This window comes from Chamaea fasciata, unplaced genomic scaffold, assembly GCF_029207755.1.
Source record: "Chamaea fasciata isolate MVZ Bird 193981 ecotype frontalis unplaced genomic scaffold, bChaFas1.0.hap1 SCAF_15, whole genome shotgun sequence".
In the NCBI taxonomy this organism is placed as follows: Eukaryota; Metazoa; Chordata; class Aves; order Passeriformes; family Sylviidae; genus Chamaea; species Chamaea fasciata.
The window spans coordinates 5,603,394-5,628,391 of NW_027094100.1; the positions used below are offsets into that span (position 1 = coordinate 5,603,394).

At 45.7% G+C, this 24,998-nt stretch overlaps 1 protein-coding gene across 1 annotated transcript in view; it reads right to left on the minus strand.

The window, feature by feature from the left end:
• The window catches only part of PDLIM4 (PDZ and LIM domain 4), a 46,434-nt gene that overhangs the window by 19,216 nt on the left and 2,220 nt on the right, over window positions 1-24,998 (minus strand). Inside the window, exons 2-3 of the mRNA XM_066197089.1 lie at window positions 12,535-12,686; window positions 4,082-4,166 (exon numbers count right to left, since the gene is read on the minus strand). Of these exons, the coding sequence (XP_066053186.1) occupies window positions 4,082-4,166; window positions 12,535-12,686 (237 nt within the window). The remainder of the gene's footprint in view (window positions 1-4,081; window positions 4,167-12,534; window positions 12,687-24,998) is intronic.

Sequence of the window (24,998 nt, forward strand, 5' to 3'; positions counted from 1 at the left end):
AGGATGCCATTCCCAACGGAATACTGTGGGAAGCGCCTCTGCCTGTCTGCACTACCAGAGGAAATCCAGCCTTTCACCCCACGTAGCTATTTCAGCCAAGCATCCAGGTTTGCGTGGACTTGCATCCTATTCCAGGTCTGGCTATGTGCTGCCAATTTAATTGTTGCTGCAATTATTCTCTCCCCACACACTCAATCTATTGTCAGTTAGCACTGACAAAGTCCCCACAGCCCAAACCCCACGTTTCCAGCCCCCCTGGGCCAGAGAGCTGCCAATTCTGGCAGTGTGGGAATGAACAAGGACAGAAACATCCTCTTTTTATTAGCACTGCATGGCAGTATTTTGACTAACAAGCTCATGCTAAGGAAGCCAAAAACAGTGGGACCTCCAGAAACTGATGGATGGGTGCTTCCACTCCCGGATTGCTGGGGAGGAGTGGCTGGGGCCAGTGCCCACAAGGACACCAACACCATCCCAAGTGAGACTGGGGATCCCAACATATCAGCAGGGATGTCATGTCTGCATGATGGAAATCTTAACTGCAGGCTGGAAAGCTCTGAGCTGACCCAGCAACCCCATGGGTCCCACCTCCACCCATCTCTGGGTCCAACAGAGAGGCAGCCCTTCTTTAGGCTTCAAGTCTGAGCATCACTGCATTTGGGGCCTCCTCTGTAGGTCCTTGCTGTTAAGGACAGACTTGTCTAGTGAAACCAACTGATAACCAAAGCCTGCTTTTAAAAAAAGGAGAATTATTTCCCAGAAGTGACTCACTCATCCTGTTCAGTGTTGTTGCTGCTAATTGTGAAAAAACAGCTCTCCAGTTCCAGCTTCTTCAGTTTGAGGACAGCTATACTCCACAGTCATGGCAATAATTAAAGTTTTAATAAGGAGGATTGATTACATTCTTGGACTCTGAATAGGGGTTTACCAGAAAGCTCAATTGAGAAACCACAACAGATTTAGAAAGAGGGGAGAGGAAAACTCACCAGCTACTTCATATCTTTCAAGTTCTCTTGCACAGAAGGTAACTACAAATTTCACTGCTTCCAAGACAAAGATTACACCTAAAAACCCTTAAATTGTAATAATAGATTTTCCTACAAATCACTCAGATTGAGGCATTCTTATGCTCACATGTTTCAAGCAAGAGTTACTGTAGTCATAAGTCAAGATTTTCAACAGATCTTTGCCCAATATGATGAAAAAGCATATAGTGTAAAACCTGGAGGAAGAAAGGACATGTGCTCCACATTACTGCAAAGGCCACTTGGGGTAAAACTCTCAGAACCTCTTTCAGGGACAAGCCCCCGAACTCCTTTTGTGATTTGAGGGCAGAATTCCAACAGAAAATTTTCCCTGTGTTTCAAAGCAGATTGCTTTTTTCCAGATGCAAGGAAGTGCACCTAAAGGTTGCACATATTGAGCCAAGTTATTACTTTACAATGAAATTTTTCCTTCTCCCAGCCTAGTAAGTGCCTTTGCTAGAGCGGCTGAATGAACACAGCACAGGACAGCCCTGGGTCACCTGGCATTGCTTCACAGGGACGCCAGCCATGCCTGGGAGCTCTGCGCAATCAGTCCCAGGGGACTGGATACCTGCAGCAAGGGTTGGCTCTCTTTGGGTGCTGGTGATCACCCTCAGCCTCACACAGGTCAGAGGACATCAGTGATAACACCTGGGTTAGCACAGCTGCTGGCACGTGTTCCAGGCTGCCAGCATGAACCACACTGCAGGCACAGGCAGCGTGGGGAGAAGAGTCAACCAACACATCTTGGGTACAAGCACAGCAACCTGGAGGTGTGCAGGGAACCACCTTCACCTCCTCTCTGGGAAACTCAAAAAGCCACTAAGGAAGACAACACATGGATAACAGGCACAAAAAAAAAAAAAAAAAAAAAAAAAAAAAAAAAAGCAAGAGCAGGTATCTGCTGCCTGTATTTGTGAACCCTTGTTCACACACCTCTCTTGGTGCCCTACCACAAACACATCTGCTTTTACACACCTACTCCCCAGATTTATGTATTTACAGAGTTGGTCTGGATTCAGAATAGTCCATCCCTACCCCCTTCATTATATTCTATAAAACTGTCTAATTTTTAAAAAGATCCATATGTAACATATATTAATAGTCGAATTCAAATCCAATCTGCATTAAACCTCAGAAAGTTGTATCTGGCAGTGGAACTGCTGCACATTTGTTCCTCATTTACTATTATTCATACGTAAAGGCTAGTAAAAAAACCAATATCTGTCAGAAAAGATGGCTGTAATTGATAAATGAAGCAAACATGGCCAGAATGCAAGGCCCAAGCTCCCACATCACCCTGTGCTGTAAGTCAGGGCAGGAAAGACAAACAGCCCCACGTGTCACTGGTGTGTGGTACCGAGGCAGCTCTGCCGGCACTGCTGTTGTGCTGTGCCTCTGCCCGCTGTCCCTGGGCAGAAACGCAGAATATCTGCAAATTCCACATTGCTGGAATGGCCAACAGACTCGACGGCCTCATAATTCTCATGGGGTTTGGAGGATGTCACCCTCATCCTGATCACTTGGTGGGCTCTCTGCTGCCAGCACTTTCTCCCCATTCCTCGCTGAAGGTGACATCATTTCTTGTAGCACCATCCTCTCTCTTCCACACTTGCAGCTCTTGTATTCCTTCTGGACTGAGCCAAGGAAGGGCTAAGGGGGCATCCTGGAACCCTCATCACTCTAAAAGCCTCTCTGAAAAGGAGCAGTTGAGCTAAACCAGCAGATCCTGCACACAGGAATTTTGTACAGGCTGGAGAAAAAGCATGGAATAGCATATGACAGAAACCACCTCTGTGGAGAAGGAGACCATTTGAGCAATATTTGAACACTCAGCATCAGCCATAGAGCACTCACATGTTTTGGGGGCAAGCACAGGGGATTCTCTCAGCCTGACCTGACAGACTTTGATGTTCTGAAGGCTGTAGGTAGCCCCAGGGCCTCTACCACTGCCCTGGGAGGGGTGGCAAACCTATAGCAGTGAGAAACTTCTGTAGGCTTGAGCCCTGCCATCCATGACCTCGGGAGCCCTGGGAAATTTGGCAGCACGTGCATCCGCTCAAGCACATGTTCAGGGGGGATCCAGACAGCAGAGGCTGTGCTCTGCCTATCTATCCCCCTGGTTTCCTCCTTGTTCCTCAGCTATCTCCACAACATAGACCAGGACGTGCAAAAATTGACAATCCAGTACCTCATAAGCAGAGAGGGAGAAGAGAAATCCCATTTCTCTTCCCATAGAGAAGACAAAGGAGAATGAGAGTCACCTCTGACCTTGCTAAAAAGCCATTAGAGATGGGTAGGAAAGTTGGGGAGACTTGCTCAGCTCCATCCACCACCTGGCTGCTGCAGGAGACAGGGTAGTAAGGCAGGGCAGGATACAGGTAGAAGGCTTCAGGAAACAGAGCTGAGGACAGAGGGAAAGAGAGAAGCTGCAAAACAGAGAGAAGGAGTGAGAGAGAAAAAAAAAAAACACCAACAAAACAAAACAAAGAAAAAGATGAGAACGTTGGCAAAAAACACCAAAAAGAAATCCACCACCATGGGAGGCGAATCACTGTCATGGGATTGGAAGGGTGCAGCAGATTTTGGAAGCAGCCAAGGTAGAGGCACAGCAGCTGAGGCAGATGCAGGAAGACCCTGGGTGTGCTGTACCCCAGGAAGGGCCGGCACTGGACAGTCAGAGGACTCCCAACAGTTCCATCCAAAATAACACTGACTCTGAGCTTGGTCACGGCCTCACGGGGGTCAGTGCTGGATGTCACCCTCCATGTGCTGCCCAGCCATCTTGTGTCCCTAGCAAGCTGATCCAGCAAAGCCTGGCTTGGGTGGAAGGCAATGGCACAGATGGGATTATGCCAGATCTGCTCAGGACCTGGCTCACTGTGGGAACCAAGCAAAGCACAGACAGACCTGCAAAGAATTTTAAAACCACACATGGAAACTCCTTCACTTCTGTAAGGGCTGCAGGCAGAGCACAGGGCTTTCCAGACAAGAATGTCCTGTGCTCAGAAGCAAGTTGGGAGAGCAGCAGATGTGCAGGGCTGCAGCTGTCATACCTGTGGGTCTGGCTCGATGTTGATCCGGTACGCTTGAGCCTTGCCATCTTCCAGGACAGGGGGTGACCAGGTCTTCCCTTCAGCTCTGCAGTGGGAAATGAAGTAAACTCTACTTAAATTGCCTTTAAAAAAGCCCAGACCAAAGCACTCCCCCCCCAAACAAACAAAACCCACCAAAATCCCAAAGAAAGAAATAGGCTCTTTAAACAAAATAAAAAAGCAATTAAACAAATTAGAAAACAATCCAAACATACATAAAGCATATATTAATTCCCTGGCAGGTTTATATTATATTTGCATTTGTCCAAAATTATGTTCAGAAACAGTACAGTGATAAATAGAGAAGATGACAGTTTCATCATATTAAAACCATGAAGCTCAAAACCATCCTTGAACTACAAGGTTCTGTCTGTCTCAGTTTGGAATTAGAGACATTTTGGTTTGAGAAATCAGAAGACAGGCTCTTGGTGGCTCCTGTTTAGATTATTCCTGGCTTTGTCCCTTTATTCTGGCTCTGAATCCAGAAAGTATTCTGATTACACGTGTGTTTAGATATACGCATACATATACACACGCAATCCCTGGCAGGCCTGTGTACTAGACTACATCAGGAATTCTATAAACACCTTTCAGGAAGAAGGCTTTCACCACCCTGTATGAATCATCCTGACCCTTTCAACAGCTGCCAGATAGAAAAAGCCCTAAAAATACAGTTTCCATTCCCAAATGCATCTTCAGTCCTGCCAAGGCAGAGCAGAATACTGTCACTGTCCAAAGATTTTCCATGTGCCTGATCATATTTTTCCCCACAAAGGCATCTGGGGACATGGCTGGAATGTGATCTCCAACACAGATCTCCAATACTTAGGGTATGAGGGAGCTGCAGGGGGCTGGGCAAGTTTCAGCAGGTACATACACAGACTTTTCAGGATGCAAGAAGGTTAAGTTGGAAGATGGAAACTCCATTAAGTTCAAGATAAAGCTTTCAACATGCAAACTATTCTGTTTATCATCACAGTCTGTATGTGCACCACTTCACAAAAATAGGTCTTGTTCCATGGGCCCAGAAGCACCCAAGCATCCTTTGTGGACTCTCACCCCTGCCACATACCACATTCACTTTCAGTTCAATTATCTGCAGAGTCCAAGTTTGAAAAATAAGGAACACTATTTTAACCCAGGAACTCTCAAAGAGATTTTTACCTTTGGTATTTTGCAGCTACACAAGTCAAAATACAAAGCTGCTTTTCCAAATCTAGGGTCTGACCCAAAACCTACCAAATGCAGGGACTCCCACTGACTTGAACACACTTTGGATCCAGCCCCTGAGGATTTCATTTTTTTTTTTCTCACTACTGCCCTTACAGCTTTTTCAACAGGGAGTGATTACTCTCATAGCTAGCTATCTTGTTCTGATCATTTATCTCTACTGTTATTATTTGTTTTTAGGCTGGGACAATTCACTTATATAAACTGGACTTTCCAACTGGGACAAACAGGACACAGTCCCTCCCAGGAAGACCAGCATTCCCAGCAACCCTGACTTGCTTTTTGCCATGATTTGGTGCAGTGTACATTGCTTCCACATTGAAAATCAAATCTGGAGGCCCAGAAGAATGGGAATGCCTAATTACATTGGCAGGATCACCACCATTATTTCTGTGCTTTCCCCTGCCCTGAGCCAGCCCAATGAGAGCTCACGGTGCCCCAAGAAGGGTCCATGATGACTTGCCCCCTCTTAGCTCTGGAGCCCACATGCCAAAGACAGCTTAAAGCATCCCCAAAGACTTCAACCTGCCAGGAAATAAGAACAGAGCTTCAGAAAGTGACCCTGATTGCAGAAGACAAGAGCAATAGCAGTAAATTCATTGTGTGTGAAGGTATGGCGTTCAGACACCAGTATTGCCAGCACACCCCAGTTCTCTACAGCCCTGACAGAGATCACACTGTCTGTACCAGAAAGCAGATAAACCTGGGCTTTCCAAAAGTCACCATGGGTGTACTTACACTCAATGACAGACACGGACAGACTTTAGTTTACATGGAGAAGTCCACACATGGTTAAGGCTTTAATGATTAAACTCAAGGCTTCATGATCAGTTCTGCAGAGTGACTAGAAGTTCTTGGTGTAACTGAGACTAATTCTGACAGCTTCCAGCAAGAGTCTGAACAAAGCCAGGCTCATGTCAGCCCCAGCTTCCACGTGAACTACACTGAAACAAGTTGATACAGCAGAATTTGGGCTCCACTTAGCACTTTGAAAGGCAAAGCTAAGGTGAATGGAAGAACCACCAGCCTTGCCGAAAAGAAAGTCAAGTTTTAAGTTTGATGAGCATTTATGCTTACCCCCTTTTTTTTCCCTGGGAACAGCAAAATACCATGTAATCTAAAGTAATCCAAAACAATTAAGAGATTACTCTGCCTGGGCTGCTACAGGCAGCTGCTGCAGGAGGGGCTGATGCTTGGAGCTCACACCCCAACCCTGGCTGCCAGGAACATCCCATGCCCACATCCCCAGCAGGACCAGCAGCACAGGGGTCCCCTGTATCCCCCCAGAACGAGCCCCAGAGCAGTGGGGACGTGGGGGCCGGCAGAGTCATCCTGAGCCCCCAGCAGCAGGTTCACCCTACCAACGGTCAGAGTTTTGCGTTTAGGCAACAGCAAAAACCCAACACACTTTTCATACATCACAGGCAACAGATCAGGCATCACTCAAATGTTCCGAGTTGTTTCATTTACAGCTCAAGGACAGGAAAAGTGTTCTCAGATGTGCTATAGGGGATTAAAGGCAGCTATGTGGAAATCATTACCCAGCACTTACACTACTCTGCTCTCTTAATGGCACCTAGGACAATACCAAGAAAAATAACTTGACCTAGGTAACTGCAAGGCCTTCCACACAGGGCTTCATAGGAAATGGACCCATAAACAGGACATCACTTAAAAAAACAAAGTTTTTTTTATCCCACCATTTGCTTTCTAGAAGTCTCAGAGTCATTCTCGAAGATTACTTGCATATGCTCACGTATTTCACCAGAATGTTTTTTCACCTGGTAGTGATCTGCAAGTCTCACTCTCAGTGTTTGTAGAGCTGCTTTTAAGTTGCAAAAATTCCTGGGTTATACCAAATTTCTAATTTCTCCATCCCCTTAAAAACTAACATTTATCACTTAGGGAAGTGCCAGCCTGGATCCAGGTCACTGCTATCTGTTACCATACAACCACAAACCAGCAGAATAATCACGTTACTATATTTTACCTCCTTTCTTTGGGGGGTGACTCCAGGGTCCTGCCCATCATCTCCCACCGTGGCACATCACTATGCTCACAACTGATTGTTATCACTGATACGGCCATTAGCCTTCTAGAAGCTGAACTCAGTCTAGAAGCAGCTATAGCTGATGCTTCAAACTTCCCAGGATTGTGAACCTCACCACAATAACTGTGAGGTGTTGGATCCATCCTCTGCAAGGCCGGTGAGCAGCACAGGAGCTGAGCTCTACTGAGCATCACAAAGCACCCAGCTTGTTCAGACTATGTGAAGAAGCTGTAGGATTTCTCCTCCTTCATTCCTCTCAGCTGAAACCATTGTGTATTGCTCTGGAAAGCTGCCAGTTTTCCTCTCTATTAGTCTTCAAGGAGCTCCAGAGGGGAAGCTGTGATTCACTTTTTCAGTTGTACTTTAACTGGAAATTTGAGAACATACATTGTCATCCTTCCCATCTCCCAGCAGCTTGCCTGTGCTGCTTACAGCTAACAGACTCCAATAAAATCCCCAGGAACTGGGGGAGATGGGAGGAACATCAACTATGTGAGGTTCCAGGTGCTTTTGGGGCTGCATGTCCAGCAGACTCATTATTGGGTTTTCTCAGAAAGTACATAAGAGAAACTCCATCTCTTTATGCAGAGCAGGAACAGATAGAGAATCTTCACAGTCAGTTCTCCAAGCAGACTCAGCAGTGGCATACACGCCAAACCAAGGGGGAAGAAACTGCTTCCAGGATTTAGTTTAGATAGAAGGAATCACAGCTGAACCTTTGAGGATTTATCCTTTGACACCACAGTCAGGAAATAAATTCAACTCAACGACCCTGGGGCTCTTGGCTGCACCTGGGGCCAAGCAGATGCTCCAGGTTATCCAGCATTCACCCGGGCCTGTGCACAACAGCCCCAGTGCTGTCACCAAAAGGAAGGGCTGGAATTGGATTGGACTGGAAATCATAAAAGTGTGAAAGCTGAAAAAGACCATCAAGCCCCACTGTTACCCCAGCATTGCAGAGCCCACCGTTAAACCATGTCCCCAATGCCACATCTACACGTCTTTTAAATCCCTCCAGGGATATGAGTTCCCTGGGCTCGAAAACCCTTTCAGCGAAGAAATTCTCCCTAACAGCCAATTGAAACCTCCCCCGGCACAACACACTAACACACTTCTTGCCTCTTAAGGAATTTGTTGTGTAACTTGGAAGCAACTTCGCAGTGAGTAAAAAGAACAAGTTTCACCAGGTGTCTGTGAGTAATAGTTCTTGGGGCTGCTCAACACCCCGGATCTTCTCCAACCAGCTGCCACACAACTGGCCTGACCCTTCCTGCACTAAGGCAGGCAAAGTACATCCTGTGCTACCTTGGCTTGAGATTCAACAGCTGGGGAGATGCTGGAACAGCTGCTTAATTTATCACCAGGGCAGCCTGAACCATCTTGCTAAATCTTAATCAGCACCATCACTGCCTTCCCCATAGCCTCACTAAACCCATGTGAATTCCTGGCCTCCCATTTTGGGGCCATTAACCACAGCCTGAACATCCAGCCCTTGTACCAGGGGTGCCCAAGTAATTCCTGACACCTTACATCAATGCTCACATAGGCATCAGTTACATAAATCAACTCTTTTCATAAACCAGTGAGGATTTTCAACCACTTTGTCTCAGAACAGTAAGGCCACTGTGCTGCTTTGCCTTTCACAGCCTCACAGCCCAAAGACAGACTTGCACAGGTTGGGGAAAAGCAGGATCCAAAAAGCCCAGGGACAAAACACCCATTAACTTCAGGGAGGTCAGGGGTCCAGCCAAGAAAGGAGTTAGAAAATGGAGGGTGTGAAGAAGGAGGGAAAAGCCCCTCAAGAGATTTGTCCTTGACAAAGGACAAAGGTTTGAAAAAAAAAGGAAATATCTGCTAGTCCAGCCTAAAAGCAGGGGCAGCTTCACAGATACCAGCACTGACTGTGGGCTCCTGGGGCACAGGAGAGCCATGGAGTCCAACATGCTTTAAAAACTGTGACATCCCCTTGCCAGCAGTTTTCCCAGTGTGGGCATAGGGCCAGTTTCTTCAGGAAAGCTGCAGCACAAGCCTTCAGCCTCCCTGGCAGACGACAAAAGGTTCAGAAAAAGCTGCGGGGCTCGCCCTGGCCCTCTGGCACAGATGGGCAGGTCTGGACAGTGCTGCCAAGGGTTTCCCAGCAGTCTGTGTCAGCAGGAACAGAGATGCCATGAGGTATCCCATCCCACACCCAAGGTCCTTTCAAGCAGTCATTTCAGCAAATGCCTGCTTTTATTTGATGCGTGATACGTGGTCATGGTCATTCAGTAATCCCCCCTTCTTGTTTTCCCCACATTCTGACGTTCCTACTGAACTTCCCAGTCCAAGGGCATTTACTGACCAGAGTCTGAAAACAAAACCCATCTTGTTCTCTATCTTAGTAACATATAATGTCAAGGGTTGCTGGAGAAAGGGCATGGAATGAAGCGGTCCAGAGGGCACCAGGGGGGTGGAAGCACTGCACTGCACAGCTCCCTGCCCTCCCCCTTCACTCTCATGCCTGGCTGGAGGAAGCCTGCTTTGACAAAACAGGGTTAACACCAAATTTCATGTGTCTTCACTAAAGACATGCAACAAACAAGCTTGTTATTTCAGACAAACACATTTAAAAATAAATCTTCTTGCGTTGACCCGCAAAGTGTATTTTGTTGAAGGCGGTGTACAGAAAAGATGCTACTTGAAGAGTATCCTCTGCCCAAGGGAAAAAGATACCAATCCACACCACCACAGGCAGGGCTTTTTTGCAGCTTAGCCTCAGAGCAGGGTTCAGGGTGTTGATCCACAGCTGTGACAAACAGCAGTGGCTGGACATGCACACAAACCAACAAGACCCCCCCGTCACTGCCCCAGGACATGGCTCCCTGAGCAGGACCGTGGTCACCCCATGTTCCAGGAGGCAGATCCTGGAGGCAGGGATCCACTCACACCTAGGAGGGAATGCCAGATGTGCTTCCAGCAATGACTAACCACTGGGCCACAGGATCCAACAGGTCACTTGGGAGACAGGAGAGAAATCCAAGAACCAAGTCACTGTGCACCCACTTTGGGCCAAAATAAAAACAGATCTAATAGTTCATCATTGGAGCTGCTGTCCTTACTCAGAAAAAACCAAACTACTCAGTTTTTCCTGTCAAAAGAAATGCCACTCTCATGCACATCTCTGGGCACAGCCAAGGTGAGTTCTGCCCTTGGAGAAGCCACCAAACTGACCCAACAGTGTGATCTCCAAGAGGAGCCACCCCAAGCTGAACACTCCTCATATCACCATCTGTTCTTGCCTTGCAGAGCCCTGAGCATTTTTTTTTTTGCCTGAGATACAGAAGTCTTTGAAAATCCGTGTTTATGAAGACTTTAAGGCCTGACGAAATCATTGCAATCCTACTGCTTAGAAAAGACTGACCATGTCACCCAAAACCCCTGCACCACTGAAAGGTTGTGGGCCACCACCAGCAACATCTCTGTTAGAAAATTCACCTCATCTGGACACACCACAAGGTCTCACTGTTAAAAATATCCACACCTTGGTAGGTACAGTTGGGGAAAAAACAACCTGAAGCCACAGATCCTCCACAGAGCATCTTCCAGATCACCCTGAGGTCATGAATGACCATTCCTGCGTCTCAGGGAAACCAAGCAGCCAGATCATCCCTAACCCCAGCAAGGGACACACCAACACTGCTGAGAGACCACTGTGACCACAACCTCTGCCCTGGGCAGGAATCACCGCTCAGGAGAGGAGGTGCACTTTCACAGAGATATTCAAGGGTCCAATCTGAGCCAAAAAACAAACACCAGCTGATATCAGTGGCTAACATGAAGTGTGAAGGTGGGAATTCAGTCCATCAGTTCACACAGCAGAAACCCTCATCCATGAGAATAAACACTGCCGTGCTGCAAGTGAAAGCTGTTTCCAGCAAAACTTGGTGCCTACTCCCAATGAAGCTGCTCTGCTGCCTGACCACCCCAGCAGCTGGTGGCTCAGCAAAACCTCCTGTCACTACACAAGGACTTTCACCTCTTCCAAGGAGAGCTCCAGTAGCCTGCAGACAGTCAGGAAGGGAACCCTGGTCCTGCCCTGGGAGCAGGTCCCCTTGAGAGTAGAAAATCACCTAGTCTCCCTAAAACTACTCCAGATGGAAAGCAAAACAACTGCCCTCCTTGGCTATGGGAAATTCCACCTGTGTGAAGGGCTCTTGCTTGCTTTCCTTATTTTCTTTCTTTTGTAATAGTGAAGCTACATCATCTGTACACCATGGCCTGAGCTCAGAGGGCTTTGCTTTAGCCAGGCAGCTCAGAGATGCCTGTCTGAGGAACCATGGAGGGTTTGCTCCATTTATGGCAGCGCTCCTTCCCCACTGCCCAGGCATCCAGTTTGAGCTACATGGTTTTCCAAGGAGAGTATAAACAGTAAATGACAGCCCTTTATATCAGGAAATGCCTCTTTAATCTGAAGAGAAAACTATATCCACTTATTTAAATTTATGACAGATAGTATTAGCCATTTGTGAACCTTATAAGGAGTGCTCATTTTGCCTGGGTAGTTTGTGGTTTTGCTACTGAATTAATTGCAATAGAAACAAAAAAAAAAAAAGACCAAGAAAACCAAACCAACCAAACAAAAAACCCCACAAATAAACAAAAAAACCACAATATACACACACACACAACATCCCAACTAAAAAAAAACCAAACCCAATACCAAATTCATGCCTTCATTTTGCTTTGAAATACCCTAAAAAGTGGATTTGGCAGGACTTTTAAATGTTTTTTTTTTTATTGAACAGATGTTGAAAATGACAGATGGATGTTAATGAAGTGGAAGGGTTTGTCCAAGGGACATTTTGATTCCAAGGCTACTCTTGCTTGAGTTGACACAACCTCAAAGACTCAACTCAGGCCACAGCCTGAATAAGCCTTACAAGGTACAAATGATGATCCACATGTATAAATGAACTGAAACCACTTTTTCTATCAGTGAACCATTAAAAATCATTTTGTTTTACTGTTTTTGAAAACACAGGACAATTATTCAGACCACGGAGATGCTCCAATAACCCAACCTGAGAGCACATCTGCTCCAGGGCCAGCCAAAGCCCTCTGAGCAAACTGACACAGAAGCACATCAGAGAGAACCAACCTGTTCACAGAGAGCAGCAGCTGGTCCACACACGCTTTGATCTTGTTTTGTGCTTCTAGATGTGTCATGTTGTCCGTGTTCTCTCCATTAATTGCCAGAATAATGTCTCCTGGGCACAAGTCTGCCATGGCTGCTTTACTGCCAGGGTTAATCTAGGAAAAATAAAAGGGTTACTTAAAAGAGTGCTGGGTTGTTTTTTTTTTTTTTTTTTTTTTTTAAGGAATAAGATGCAGGTAAAAGAGAAGAGTTATTTCTGGAGAATATATGTTTTCCCTACACCAATGGCAGCCACCTGAGGTTGTATGTCAGAGCTCTCAGGTAAGCCCCAGGTCTCCATGAGCCATCCCCTACAACAACGTTCTTTGAAATAAGGAATTTCAGTCAACTCCAGCCACTGTGTGGCCAGGCCCCCCCTTCACATTTGTCTCTCGCTTGAAATAAATGTAATATGCGCCTGACAGAGAGATGTTTCACACATCTTTGGCTTGCAGATCTTTCATGATGATGCAAGAGTCGATCCCTAAGCAGCACATGAAACCCTCCTCTCTGGTTAACCACCCATGCAGAAGTACCATCACCCTGACTGCTGCCTGGGGAGAGCTCACATTTGACATCACTTTTTCTGGACTGACATCCAAATGGCTTGTCTCTTTCTAGCCCTGCATGGTCACCAACCCCAGAGGGATTTAGCAGATATGGCACCTGGGAACATGATTTAGTGGTAGCCGTGGCAGTGGTGGAGTAACAGCTGGAATCGAGGATCTTTAAGATCCTTTCCATCCTAAATGATTTCATGATTCTTTTCTATAAATATCACGCAGCTCTTTAAGCCTCCACAATTATTTCCTTCTGGTTTTCTACGAGTGCCAGAACCTTATAAAACTTCTAACTTCTTTCCTGAGGAACCAATGACAGGTCCAGGTGCTATTTGTGGTCAGCGACAAGACCAATCCTGTAGCCCATAAAAGAAGTTCTTGAGAAATTACGACTTCATTTACATCATGCTAAATATGGTTTCAATTTTTATAATAATATAGAATGACACAAGGTATAGTCAGAAGAGGTAAACAAGTCTGGTTAGACTCTTATTAGCCGTGTGTTTTCCCTCTAATTTCCTCTCCAGTTTATTCACAGCATCTGCTAACAAAACACATTTTATCAACTGGGAAGTTATGGCAAGCCTGACTTTCGGTTATTCATGTGTCACTGCATTAAAGCAAGTTGGTGCTTTGATACTGTTTACTCTCGATTTACACAGATGTAATTCCCTGTCTTATGTGGTGGGTCTCTGCCCCACCCTCCTTGAGAAATCCAGACAACAGGAGCCCTGCTCTACCCACCACCTCCTCTTGGCTTACAGCAGTGCATGACAGCAACCAGACAGACCAGGGATAGTTTCTCAGACAGTAACACCAAGTGGGGCAGTTCCCCAGTACCCAGAAGTCCCCACCCACAGGCTGTCATTAAACAGGTAGGGTTTTTTAAGAAAGGGGCATGCACACATCCCAGCTTTCATATAATCCCACAATGGCTTGCGTTGGAAGGGACCTTAGAGATAATCTTGTCCTAACATAGAAGCACTTCCCAGCCAGGTTGCTCCAAGCCCTATCCAACCTGGCTTTCAACACTTCCAGGGACAATTTGTTCTGTTTCTGTAGGGAATTCGAAGAGGATTTAGTCTTACCACAACAGCCCCTGTGGACTGCACTAGAGGTATCCCTGGTGAGAAGCAGACAGCCCCCAGGGTAGCACACGCCTGCTGCACTGCTCCCCGCGTGACCACAGCGACTGGCACCACCGAAACATGAACCTGAAGGTGTTTGAGAAGCTCAAAACCACTTCTGAGAGTTAAACAGAACTGGCAGGCCAAGTTACAGCTTTTGTTGCACTGTCAGAGTAAATCAGTATTTGCCATTTGTTGTTCAGTAGTTCCAGCTGGGCTGTGTGGCTCTAACAAACCCGCCCAGACCAACTGCTCAGGGGCTGCCCTGTGACTCAGCTCAGAGCAAACAACAGGAGATATCTTTCAGCTCCACGCACATTAGCTCTGACATAGGATATTTCAAGCCAGGACAGGATTATTTTTCCCTTGGCATGGTAGGGTTTTTTGGACCCCTGTGTCCATTCACAGGGCATTAGGGTCCTTCTACAGCCACCAGAGATGCCAGACTCATCAGAAAGTCAACCTAAAGCTCAACCAGCAACTCCAAGGGAGCACCTCCATGCTCTTGCCTGCTGTTATCTGCTTCCCTCAGTGTTTATCCCACAGCCCGGCTGCCAGCAGGCTTTTAGACTAACAGACATTCAGCTTGACCCAGGACAGCTGTATTTTGTTCTTGTCTATTCAGTGCTGTCTAGATGTCTGATGGATTTTTCCCCCTGTACTGATCTTATCCACGCTGTAGCTTCCTTGAAGAATCACCTGTTCATAAATGGGACTCTTAGCTGTTTCCTACTTTTAGCTTCTGCTTTATTTCAAATTATTTTGGCAGTATTTTCATATTAGCATTTTATCCTAGCTGTGGAGATGACCGAGGGCTTGAAATGGAGCTGTACTCCAAGAATTTATTTGAAATACAGCATCAGTGTCTCAACAGCTTGGGAATCATTACTGTAATGTCTGCCAGGCCCAAAGTTTGTGTTTTAGTGAATAATATTTGAAATACTGTAGACTAAGTTCTCCTATTCCACAGCTGTGCAAAGCCATTGACACCAAACACTCCACAGAAAGCCTGAAAAATCTGGTCATGGGTCAGTGCTGTGCCTGAACCCTACTGCAGGGGTTCTACCTGCTTTGGACATGGTTTAGTGGTGACCTTGGCAGTGCTGGTTAACAGCTGGGTCAACAATTGGACTCAATTCTCTTAAAAATCTTTTCCTACCCAAGCATTCTGTGGGTTTTTGGATGGAGCTTGTATCAGAGGCACTCACTTATGCCTCTCTCCAGAGAGCCCTTGGGTCTGCCCCGAGCCAGAACCACAGTGTGTGTGATGTCAAGGAAGCACACACGAGTCCGAGAGCAATTAGACACGTTACGAAGTTAAAAACACTGCACCAAGTCACTGCAGCCCTGTGTTCTTGAAAGGGGCCTCCAAAGGAGCTGATGTTTGAGAACAGGAGAGGATTAAGAAAAACAGTGGCAAGATTTTATTTGGTTTTTGATGTTCCCCATCTGTGCCAAGAACAAACCATTTCAAAAATGAATGCTGAACGAGCACAGACCAAGCCCAGACCGACGGATACGTAACTCAGGGTGGTGTGATCCATCTACCCACCACAGGCAGCAGTGAGCACACTAAAGCCAAGTCTCAGCTCATGCACCAGGGCTAATGTAGGTTAGGTCCCACAGCACCTGCTGCGCCCTGCCTGTGCCACACCTCATCTTCCTCAGGCTAGGTGCCTGCCAGGATTTGGGCTGCTTGTGTCCTTTTCTCCAGTGAAGAGCTCAGCCTGCTGCATTCAAAAGTATTTCCCCAAGAACATAAATCAAAAGCCAGCTAATGGAGACTTGGGGTGAAGTTGCCCAACACAGACAAGCCAGTCCTGCACAAAAGAGGAGAGGACCATCTCTCTGCATCTTCCTGCTCCAGGAGTACAATCCAGCATCTTCCTTTGTGCCACCCCTGATGCTCAGCAGGTTCTGAGGCACAGCCTGGGATGCAATCCAGAAGAGCTGGTGGTTTCACAGAATCACAGAATGGTTTGGGTTGGAAGGGACCCTAAACATCATCTTGCTCCAACACCCTGTCGTGGCCAGGGACATCTTCCACTAGACCAGGTTGCTCCAAGCCCCATCCCACCTGATCCTGAACACTTCCAGGGATGGAGCAGCCACAGCTTCTCTGGGCAACCTGTGCCAATGCCTCATCACCCTCACAGGAATAACTTCTTCCTCATATCTAATCTAAATCTTACTTCAGCTTAAGGCCATTGCCCCAAGTTTGCTGCAAGTGAGTTAAAGCAACTCAGAACGGGTTGAGTGCAGTGGACCTGTCATCAGGGACCATGACAGGACTGGACTGAGATGGTGGCAAGCACTTCATGAGATGGTTAAGCAGATCCCACACCGCTACCACTGCTATATTTTCAGCAGGAAGGGACCAAGTATGAAATCTGTGCAGAACCAGTTCATGTGCTGGGGAGGTCACTGGCACTTGTGTTTTCCCACTTCCTTTTATGCCCATAGAAGCACTGGTGTGCTCTCTGCCCAAGGCAGCCAGCTCTGAGAATGCAGCATGCACGCCTGCCAGCTTTACCGCTCTCTCAAAATTAAATAAAGGAAGAACAACATTCTGAGTTTAACCCCTCCACAAAAACAAGCAGCTGCTTCCTCACTTCTCTCAAAAAATGAAGATGCTTGAGAATGCTTATAAACAGAAGACTAAAAAAAAACCAAACCACTTGCCCAGCAATGATATTGTAGAGCAGAGCACAAGGGGATGTTTGCAGAGCACGTGTCCCAGGTGAGCAGCTCCACACTCTCCAGATCCCAGAGAGCAGCCCCTCCCCACAGAGCATGCCTGTGGAGGGTGTGTCCTGCACGGATTTGTTCTTCTACGAAGCCAGAACGTACTTTTTTTTACCACTTTTTAAAAAAGAATATTATTCTTCCTAATCCCTTCAGGATATGTCTCATTTGTGACATCTTTCTATGTCCTCCACATAGCACTGTGCTTCGAAAAATACCAGAGGTCCAATATTGGAGCCTGTCTCAATCCCCTCTACTGTTCTAGTAAGAATGACAAATCCAAAGAAAAAGCTCCCAGTGAACAGCCCTTCTTTCACTGTCCTCTGCCTCTTCATTTACCACAAAAGGTTCAGTGGCAGCACTACACGCATCACCTCCACACTATGCCTTTTGCCAAATCATCCACCAGGGAACTCTATCTCAATAAATACAACCAATTTTTAAAAGTAAGTTTTTCCAATTGTATTCCCCACTTGTCGGAGTCCAGGGCATTCCTCTGGATGCCCTGGGAGGCCGCAGACCTGAGCAAGAAGGTTTGAGAGCTGTACAGGGGCGTTGGAGACCCTGGCACAGAGCTCAGGAGAACACTGCCTTTGACTTCAGTCCATGGGAACGGCTTCCAACATTGAGGGAAGAATTACAAACCACAAAGATGTGAAAAAAGTAGTTTAGTTTGGCACAGGATGAGAAATGATGCAGTTTTGAGTTTTTAGAATATAGGTACATAGGGGACAAGATGGAGGATTTAGGGTGTTGCCCTTAGTTCTTCCTTCTTCTCCCCTGGTCTCCCCCTTTTGGTGACGGTGGCACAAAGTAGTTTAAGGAGATTGGATTAGAGTAAAGTTGACCATTTTAGTCTAGGTGATAGGTATTGGAATATAAGTGTAAAGAGGTGATACGTAACTTTCTGCATAAAGGGACTGCGACGTCCCACTGTGGGGGGAGTCGCCTTGTGTCCCAGCTGCTGTTCAGATCTCAGCTGGGCATGGAGAACATTTTAAGATATGAAACAATAAACAACACGAAAGATCAAGAAAACAAGACCTTGAGGACTCCGCTTCTTTCTTGTGACCTGGCTCAGGGCTTTCAGAGGGAAAAAAAAAGACTTTTTGCCATCTTTAAGCTTGGGTGAGAGACCAAACCCGACACCCACTGCTTTTTCCAGGATTACCATCTACCTCTCCCCCTCCTCTAAGGCAATTACCCTCTAGCAGCCCCCTTTCCCAGCCAAGTGGATATTCTGATGCTATGAAACAGACTGGGATAATCCCAAAGCCAGCAGCAGCTCTTATCTGGCCTCTGGAGCATCACTAGGATTTACTGAGTGCTGGCATCTGAAAATGGCAGGCCAACAAAATAAAGTACATTTGGGGCAATTGCCTTGTGCTTAACCTAAATTGGTTGGTATAGGAGCTGTGCAGTCTAATTTAGTAAACAAGATTATTTGCACCAAGAGAAGTTTGCTCTTGAAACACAGTGTTCTACTTTCTGCCTTAGAGCTTGGCCACAGAAGGGTGCCAGGGCTGGGAGAGCATTCCAAACAGTCTCCATGCCTACTGCCTGTACCCCCTGCCCTCACAGGGATGGAACCCTGCCCACTGCAGGGACGGCTCTACGCGGAAACAGCTTTGCTCAAGCCAGCTTTAGAACTGGGCAAACACCACCAGCTGAAACAATCGATACTTTAGTAGATGGTTAATTTGTAATATTAACTTAACCCCTTTTTATTTCTATTCTTTTTCCCAGAAACCAGCCTCTAAGGTCACCTGTGTCAGGACTGAAGGATGAGGGATGCAGCTCCTCACTGCCTGCACAGGTCTCAGCACAGTCATAGGAGAGATTAAATGAGCCTTTATTCTCACAGAAATTTTTAACCAAATCAACAAAAGGTGCCTATTCTGGCCATTCCCATCTACACAATGAAGGCAGCTTTATCTCTGCCACATCTTCACTTTTAATAAAAAGTGCTACTCTAATGCATCCCCATCAATGAACAAAGCCAGGATTTCACAGGTTAAAAGGTGCAATGCCAAACAAGCCTACACAGACAACATCATCTTCTCTTAAATCAGTGTGCTAGTTTGTTGTAGGCAAGGCTGGGGGAAATTTTCTGTTCTGCAACTGTGATCAAAAGGGCCTGATGAAAGTCTTTGAGAGGCTTTCAAGATAGTGTGACAAAATTCTCAGCTTTTAAACAAAGCCTGTCTGTTCCATGCTATGGGGTAGAGAATGATCTTACATAGCTATGTCTTTTAAAACAGGAAGAACCAAGAGTCAAATAATTAACTATTGAAAATGAATTCCTTAAATCCTTTAAACATTCTTTCCAGGGATTCTCTTCAGCTTTTCAAAGCATCTTGCCTTGAATTCCTTGCCAATTCATTTGCATTTTTCTAGTTGATTATGTAAAATCTGATGTATCAATACATTGTTTAGATGAGCTCACAGCCCAGTAAATGAAGAACATTGTTTATGCAATCTGAATTCATTTAACTACTGAGGAAAACAAGCTCAAAAGAATAGAAGGGAAAGAACCAGCGTACAAGTATTATAAAAGGCAAGACACTTGAAAATCCTTTTGAATCCAAGTACTGATGGATCCAAATCCAAATTTAGAAACAGATCCATAGTGTAGATCCTAACCCAGCTCAAAATATGAGGTCTCTGTACAAAGAAGAGGCTGATAATCAATGAAAATTGTACATGTGTTTTAGAGCAACCAGCCACTAACCCATGTGCAGACCTCAAAATGTGGATTGAGAAAAACAAGGAAAGGATCCACACAGAATCATCTGGTGTATTTTGTCAACAACTCTCTTGCTCAGGCCCAAGGGCACACAACTCCTGCAGCACTCCCCACGCTGCCCATGGTCACGGCCACGGGGAGCTCCTAACTCCTTCCTCCAAAGAAAAGTTAAAGATTCTGTGCTGCTCGACTGCACAGAACAGCCCAATTCAGCCTAAATCTGCTTTATATTTACACTGCCTTGTTAGGGAGCAAGGCCAGGGAGGGAGAGCTGCCCTGAAGACACCCGTGAGCCCTTGATGTGGGTGTGCTTGAAGCACCACTGCACACCTCTGCACAAACCAGACTGAGCAGAATCACAGAAAGTGATGCCGGAATTGCTTCATCTCCTTCAGAGATTTAGGACCCAGCTCTCGAGTGAAGTCTTCCCCTGTCTGACACCCCTCAATAAGCAGCAGGGTTTCTCAAGCCCTTCTCAAGAGCAAGCCTTAGGCACTGTGCAGAAAACATAGAGGAACTGCTTACTGTCTTCCAAATCATCCTGTCTCTTGGCCAGGAAGGCAGGCTGACACTTTCCTTCCCATCAAAACTAAAGTGTGCCCAGAGTGATCTCCAAAGAGAAAAAAATTCTTCAGCAAAGAAAGTTTAATCCAGCTGGTGAGCATCCCTGAAACTTCACTCTTGCAGCACACTCAGGTGTCAATCACAGAGTGCAGGGATTTGCACCTTTGTTACACAGCTGCTTCCTCCAAGAATAATGGTGAATGTCAAGTATTTTGCAGGGTTTTGTCTTTTGGACCAGAAACTTTACTCATGCCAAAGGTTTCTGAAGTGTTTTGTTGCTTATGGTAAACAACAGCATTCAGAGCAGTGTCAGCATCCTGCAAACCTCCCAGCTGACAATCTCTGTTGTTAGGGACCAGTCCTGGAGTCAACTGTTCAAGACAGCTTCTCTTTGAGCTGTGCACTGCCCATATCTCATAATTAAGAATAACGACTTTAAATAATCTTTTTTATTCTGGTACATTTTGTTTTCTGAAGCTTGGGCTGTAAAATGTCATTGCCACATAATCTGCTATCAATCCACACAACATGTAAAACTACTTAAGGTTCAGTGGGTGTGAACGCAAGTTGCTCTGGTTGTCAAGAAGGATTGAGTGTGGCTGTGAGGCATCTTTATGGCCTTTGGAAAACTCGTTGGCTGAAATCCTCTGGAACAGCAATTTTTATCTTTTAAAATAGAGCTGTGTTCTCTGTGGGGAGAAAGTAGGGTTTGATTTGGGCTTCTCTGGGCTGTAAAAGTTCCTCAAAAGCCACACTGGCTTGACATCCTTGCTATTGCTCAAGTAACATAGTGAAACCCATGTTTGCTGAATTTTTTGTGTAAATTCTGAAGTAGAAACCAAACACAACCTTATCTACCAGGGCCTGGAGCAAATGGAGTGTTAGGGGCTGTGTACAAACCCACTACACGAACAAGCTCGGCGAGATACGGGGTTTGCTCTGGCACACATCTGGCACTGATAACAAATCAAGCAGAGTATTTTTCTGTGAACTTGTTTGTTTTAGCCTTTTCTATCAACACTGCTAGATCTTGAGAGAGCTACAGTTTTCTTTCACACTTTAGCACCTGTGGTTACAGATGACTTAAAAAATAAAAATGTTTTTACTAAGTGTTTGGGTATCTGAGAACCACAAGTCAAGACATTTTGAGAGCTCAGAAATCAGAAAAAAAAATTCAGTTAGAAATACTATATTGCTCCTTCTAGGATTTCCTGTGACATGTATTTCATCCCCAAGCTACCAAAAATGAAATTAAATTGCATTGGTCTGCATTAATTCCACACAATTCATAATGGCATATTTATATTAAAATTAAAGGACTTATCCAATTTCAGGAGGACCAGGATTATAATGATCTGTTGTGTTACATAGCAAAAAAAGTTTTGGAAAAAAGAATAATTGCACATATTTCCCCTGCATGCTTCTTACACCAACAGGGCTGTTCTAGTAAGCCTGTTATCTCACTATTCTCTTTAACCCACTTTATCAAGTGGGATTTTAGTGCACACTTCTACAGAATAATTTTGAATAACCTGTCCCAACAGGCAATCTTTCAATCTTCAAGGAAAACTGACATCACCACCATTTAAAACAAAAAGAAGGGGGAAGGAAGAAAAACCCTAAACCACAAATCCCTAATCCCAAATACCCAGGGACACTGAACCTCTAACTGCTTTGTCCAGCTTGGCAGAGGCCTGATGTGTTTTCACGGGTGTTCTGGGTTTATTTTGTTAACTTGCCCCAAGGTCAGACCTTGCCTAAATGGATCTACATGAATCATTCTTTCCACCTGCTTTCCCACTCAGCATTATCAGTGTGCTTAATTACGGTAATTAGTATTAGGTTTTCATTCCAGCATATTCCACCATTACTGTCTCCTGAACCAGCACAAGCATTTATCCTTCCCTTTCAGTTATTAAACAAAGCCTCAGCGATAGATGCACTTTAGCAGCAAATATATTAGTGACATATTTCTGTAAATTCTTATGTGTAGCTCAGATTAACTGTTCTGTACCAGCAGAGCTTCACACTTAACCACCCAGACCTCTCACCCCTGAGATTATAGGAATGATGAGAACAACAAAAACTGACTAGCAAAAGTATTTCCTTCCACTTGAAAAAAATCATCCCACTTGAAATACTATAACAACATTAATTACCATGCAACCAAGTGAGGGGCAGCTTTCATCACTCAGCTCTACACAGGCAGCAAACCCACCAAAAGTTAGCAGAAATCAGGTGGGGTCATAGTTTTGGGATTCAGCAACTCAGAGTGGCTTCTTCAGTCCATTTGGGAGCTCTGAACAGAGAGTGCATCATTTCCATCTAATAAACTATCAAATACATAAGAATTATGTGAATAATTCCAAAAAATCCTTACAGAAATCAAAGTCCTCCTAACTTGTCTCAAATGGAGACAAAATTCCTGTTCCTCTTGCTGCTGTCTCTGATCCTTGCCTTCTACACCAACATACATGGAGTTCCTGGGGTAACCAAACCTGTTGCTCCCGGCCCCAGCTCTGGGGAGCCCCTTCTGCTCAGCCAACCCCACCCACACCAGAACAAACCTCACAGGCCTCCCCAGACATTACACCACTGAGTGGGCTCTCCCTGCATTCACACAGGATCACAGCGTAGATTTGGGTATTTGCTGGTGGCCCTGACAGAGTCAACAAAATCACTTTTACTGGAATTCCTTCCTCAGCAGAATTCTTTCTCAAGTATCCTAACCTTTAACGGGACACGTCTCTGCTCAAATGCAAAAGCTGCTTAAGTTTAAAAGTCAACCTTAACTCAAACAATACCTGGATAATGGATTGCAGACCAATTATTTCTCATCCTTCTTGTGTTACAGTTCCAAGCCAATGCTCAAAATCTCATTTTTGCTGCTCCACTAGAGACCAGCAGGTAAACTAATGTTGAAGCCAGAAGATAAAGGAAAAATTGTATTAAAATCTCATTCAAAAAATACTGGAATCGGTCCATTTGTCAATTGTCTGTTTAGCTAAGTAATTTATCTATGATTTCAAAAACAGCAAGTGCATGGATTAACACTGGCAGAACTGGGCAGATGACGACATGGGCTGCTCCAGGAGCAGGACAAGCAAGTTCAAATGATTAAATGCATTCAGCTCCTCTAGTTACGCTAATGACTGATTATCTTTTAATCCCAGGCAAGGGGTAGATCAACTCTGATCCCACACAGAACCACAGCACTCACTGATGTGGTTACAAGCACAACACTGAGAACGGCCAAGTGAGTTATTCCATTCCTGTTCCTGAGCCATGGCTGCTGGTCAAAAGGAATGCTATCACTGGAGTAAGAGCCACAGGGAATCCCCTTTCCCACAGAGGGCAGACACAGCACCCAGTATTAGCCTGCTCAACCAGGGAAAAGGAGCTGTCAGCTACCAGAAGTTTAATTAAGTCTTGAAACCACTTTCTATCAAGTCATTAAGGCCAACTTAAAGCAGATCTTTTGCATCATTTCCTATAAAAATCCTTAGGAGGAGTAACCATTAATGATGTGCTGTCCTACACCTAGTGTTAGCTCAGTGTAACAGCGGGTGTTAAACAAACTGCGTTTCCCCCCAGGAGCATAGCCTGGGGCTACAAATCCCTCCCCAGCACTGTGCTGACAACACACCAGTGTCACCCTCCAGGGCTGCCCAAACCAGCCCAGCAAACTCCAGCCCGGCTAATATGGGTCCTCCTGAATATAAAAGAGGAAACAGGGGAGAAAAGGGTAGCTGTAAGCACACCTAACTTTTCATGTGACTGGCTGAGAGAGATGCCCTAAGCATGCCCTCCTGGATTTGCATTTATCTTTAATACTGAGGAACTCAACACCCCACCTGAAGCCCTGGCCTCTTCAGGGCAGAGCTCAGCATCAGCTGCTCAGCACAGCAATCAGATCTTTATCCCTTGTCACTTAAGACTGATCAAATCACAGAGGGAAGTGACCTGTTTTCAAGGAAAAAAAAAAGACCATTGCTTAATGTCATGAGCCTGTTTGAGACAGCTGCAAGGGATAGACTGAATACCAACAGCACCTGCCCAGACACAGCCACTTCACAGGGGCTAGCGGCCAAAGTAAACCCTTGTGAGTGAGGCAGGTTCCATCCCACAGCAGGACAGGGTCATTGTCATGTTCCATGCCACCAAATCCATATACTGTCCTTTATCTCTTGACAATATTATCACAAGACACTTTTGTGGACCACCCTCAGCTTCACCCCCTGCCCAACACTCCTCTTCCCTGTACCACTGTGCCTCTTCCTCAGCTCACCCAGGCAGCTCCTTTCTTTATTTCCAGCCTCCAACACCCAGAGTTGAATGTGGGTGGCCTTGGATGCCTCAAATCCCAAACTGCAACCTGATTTCCCAACATAACCAGTCCAGGTAGGATGCTTGCAGAGCTGTGCAGCCCAAACACCTCGTGACACGTTGATCCTCAGCCCTCTTTGGGCCAAGTAGTGGGATGCAGCAATCCTCCATCCCTCAGGCAGCCTAGCATACCAAGAACATGTTGGCATCTTGGGCTCACAGCTGGGTGTGGGATTCCGAGAGTGTGGTCCTGCCTCCCAGCAGAATTTCTGTTTTTCCAAAGATGTTTGTAATTTAATGGCCTTTTAGTATAAAACAAATAAAATTGAAATTAAAGAAGAAAGGCACTTTGAAGGAAGG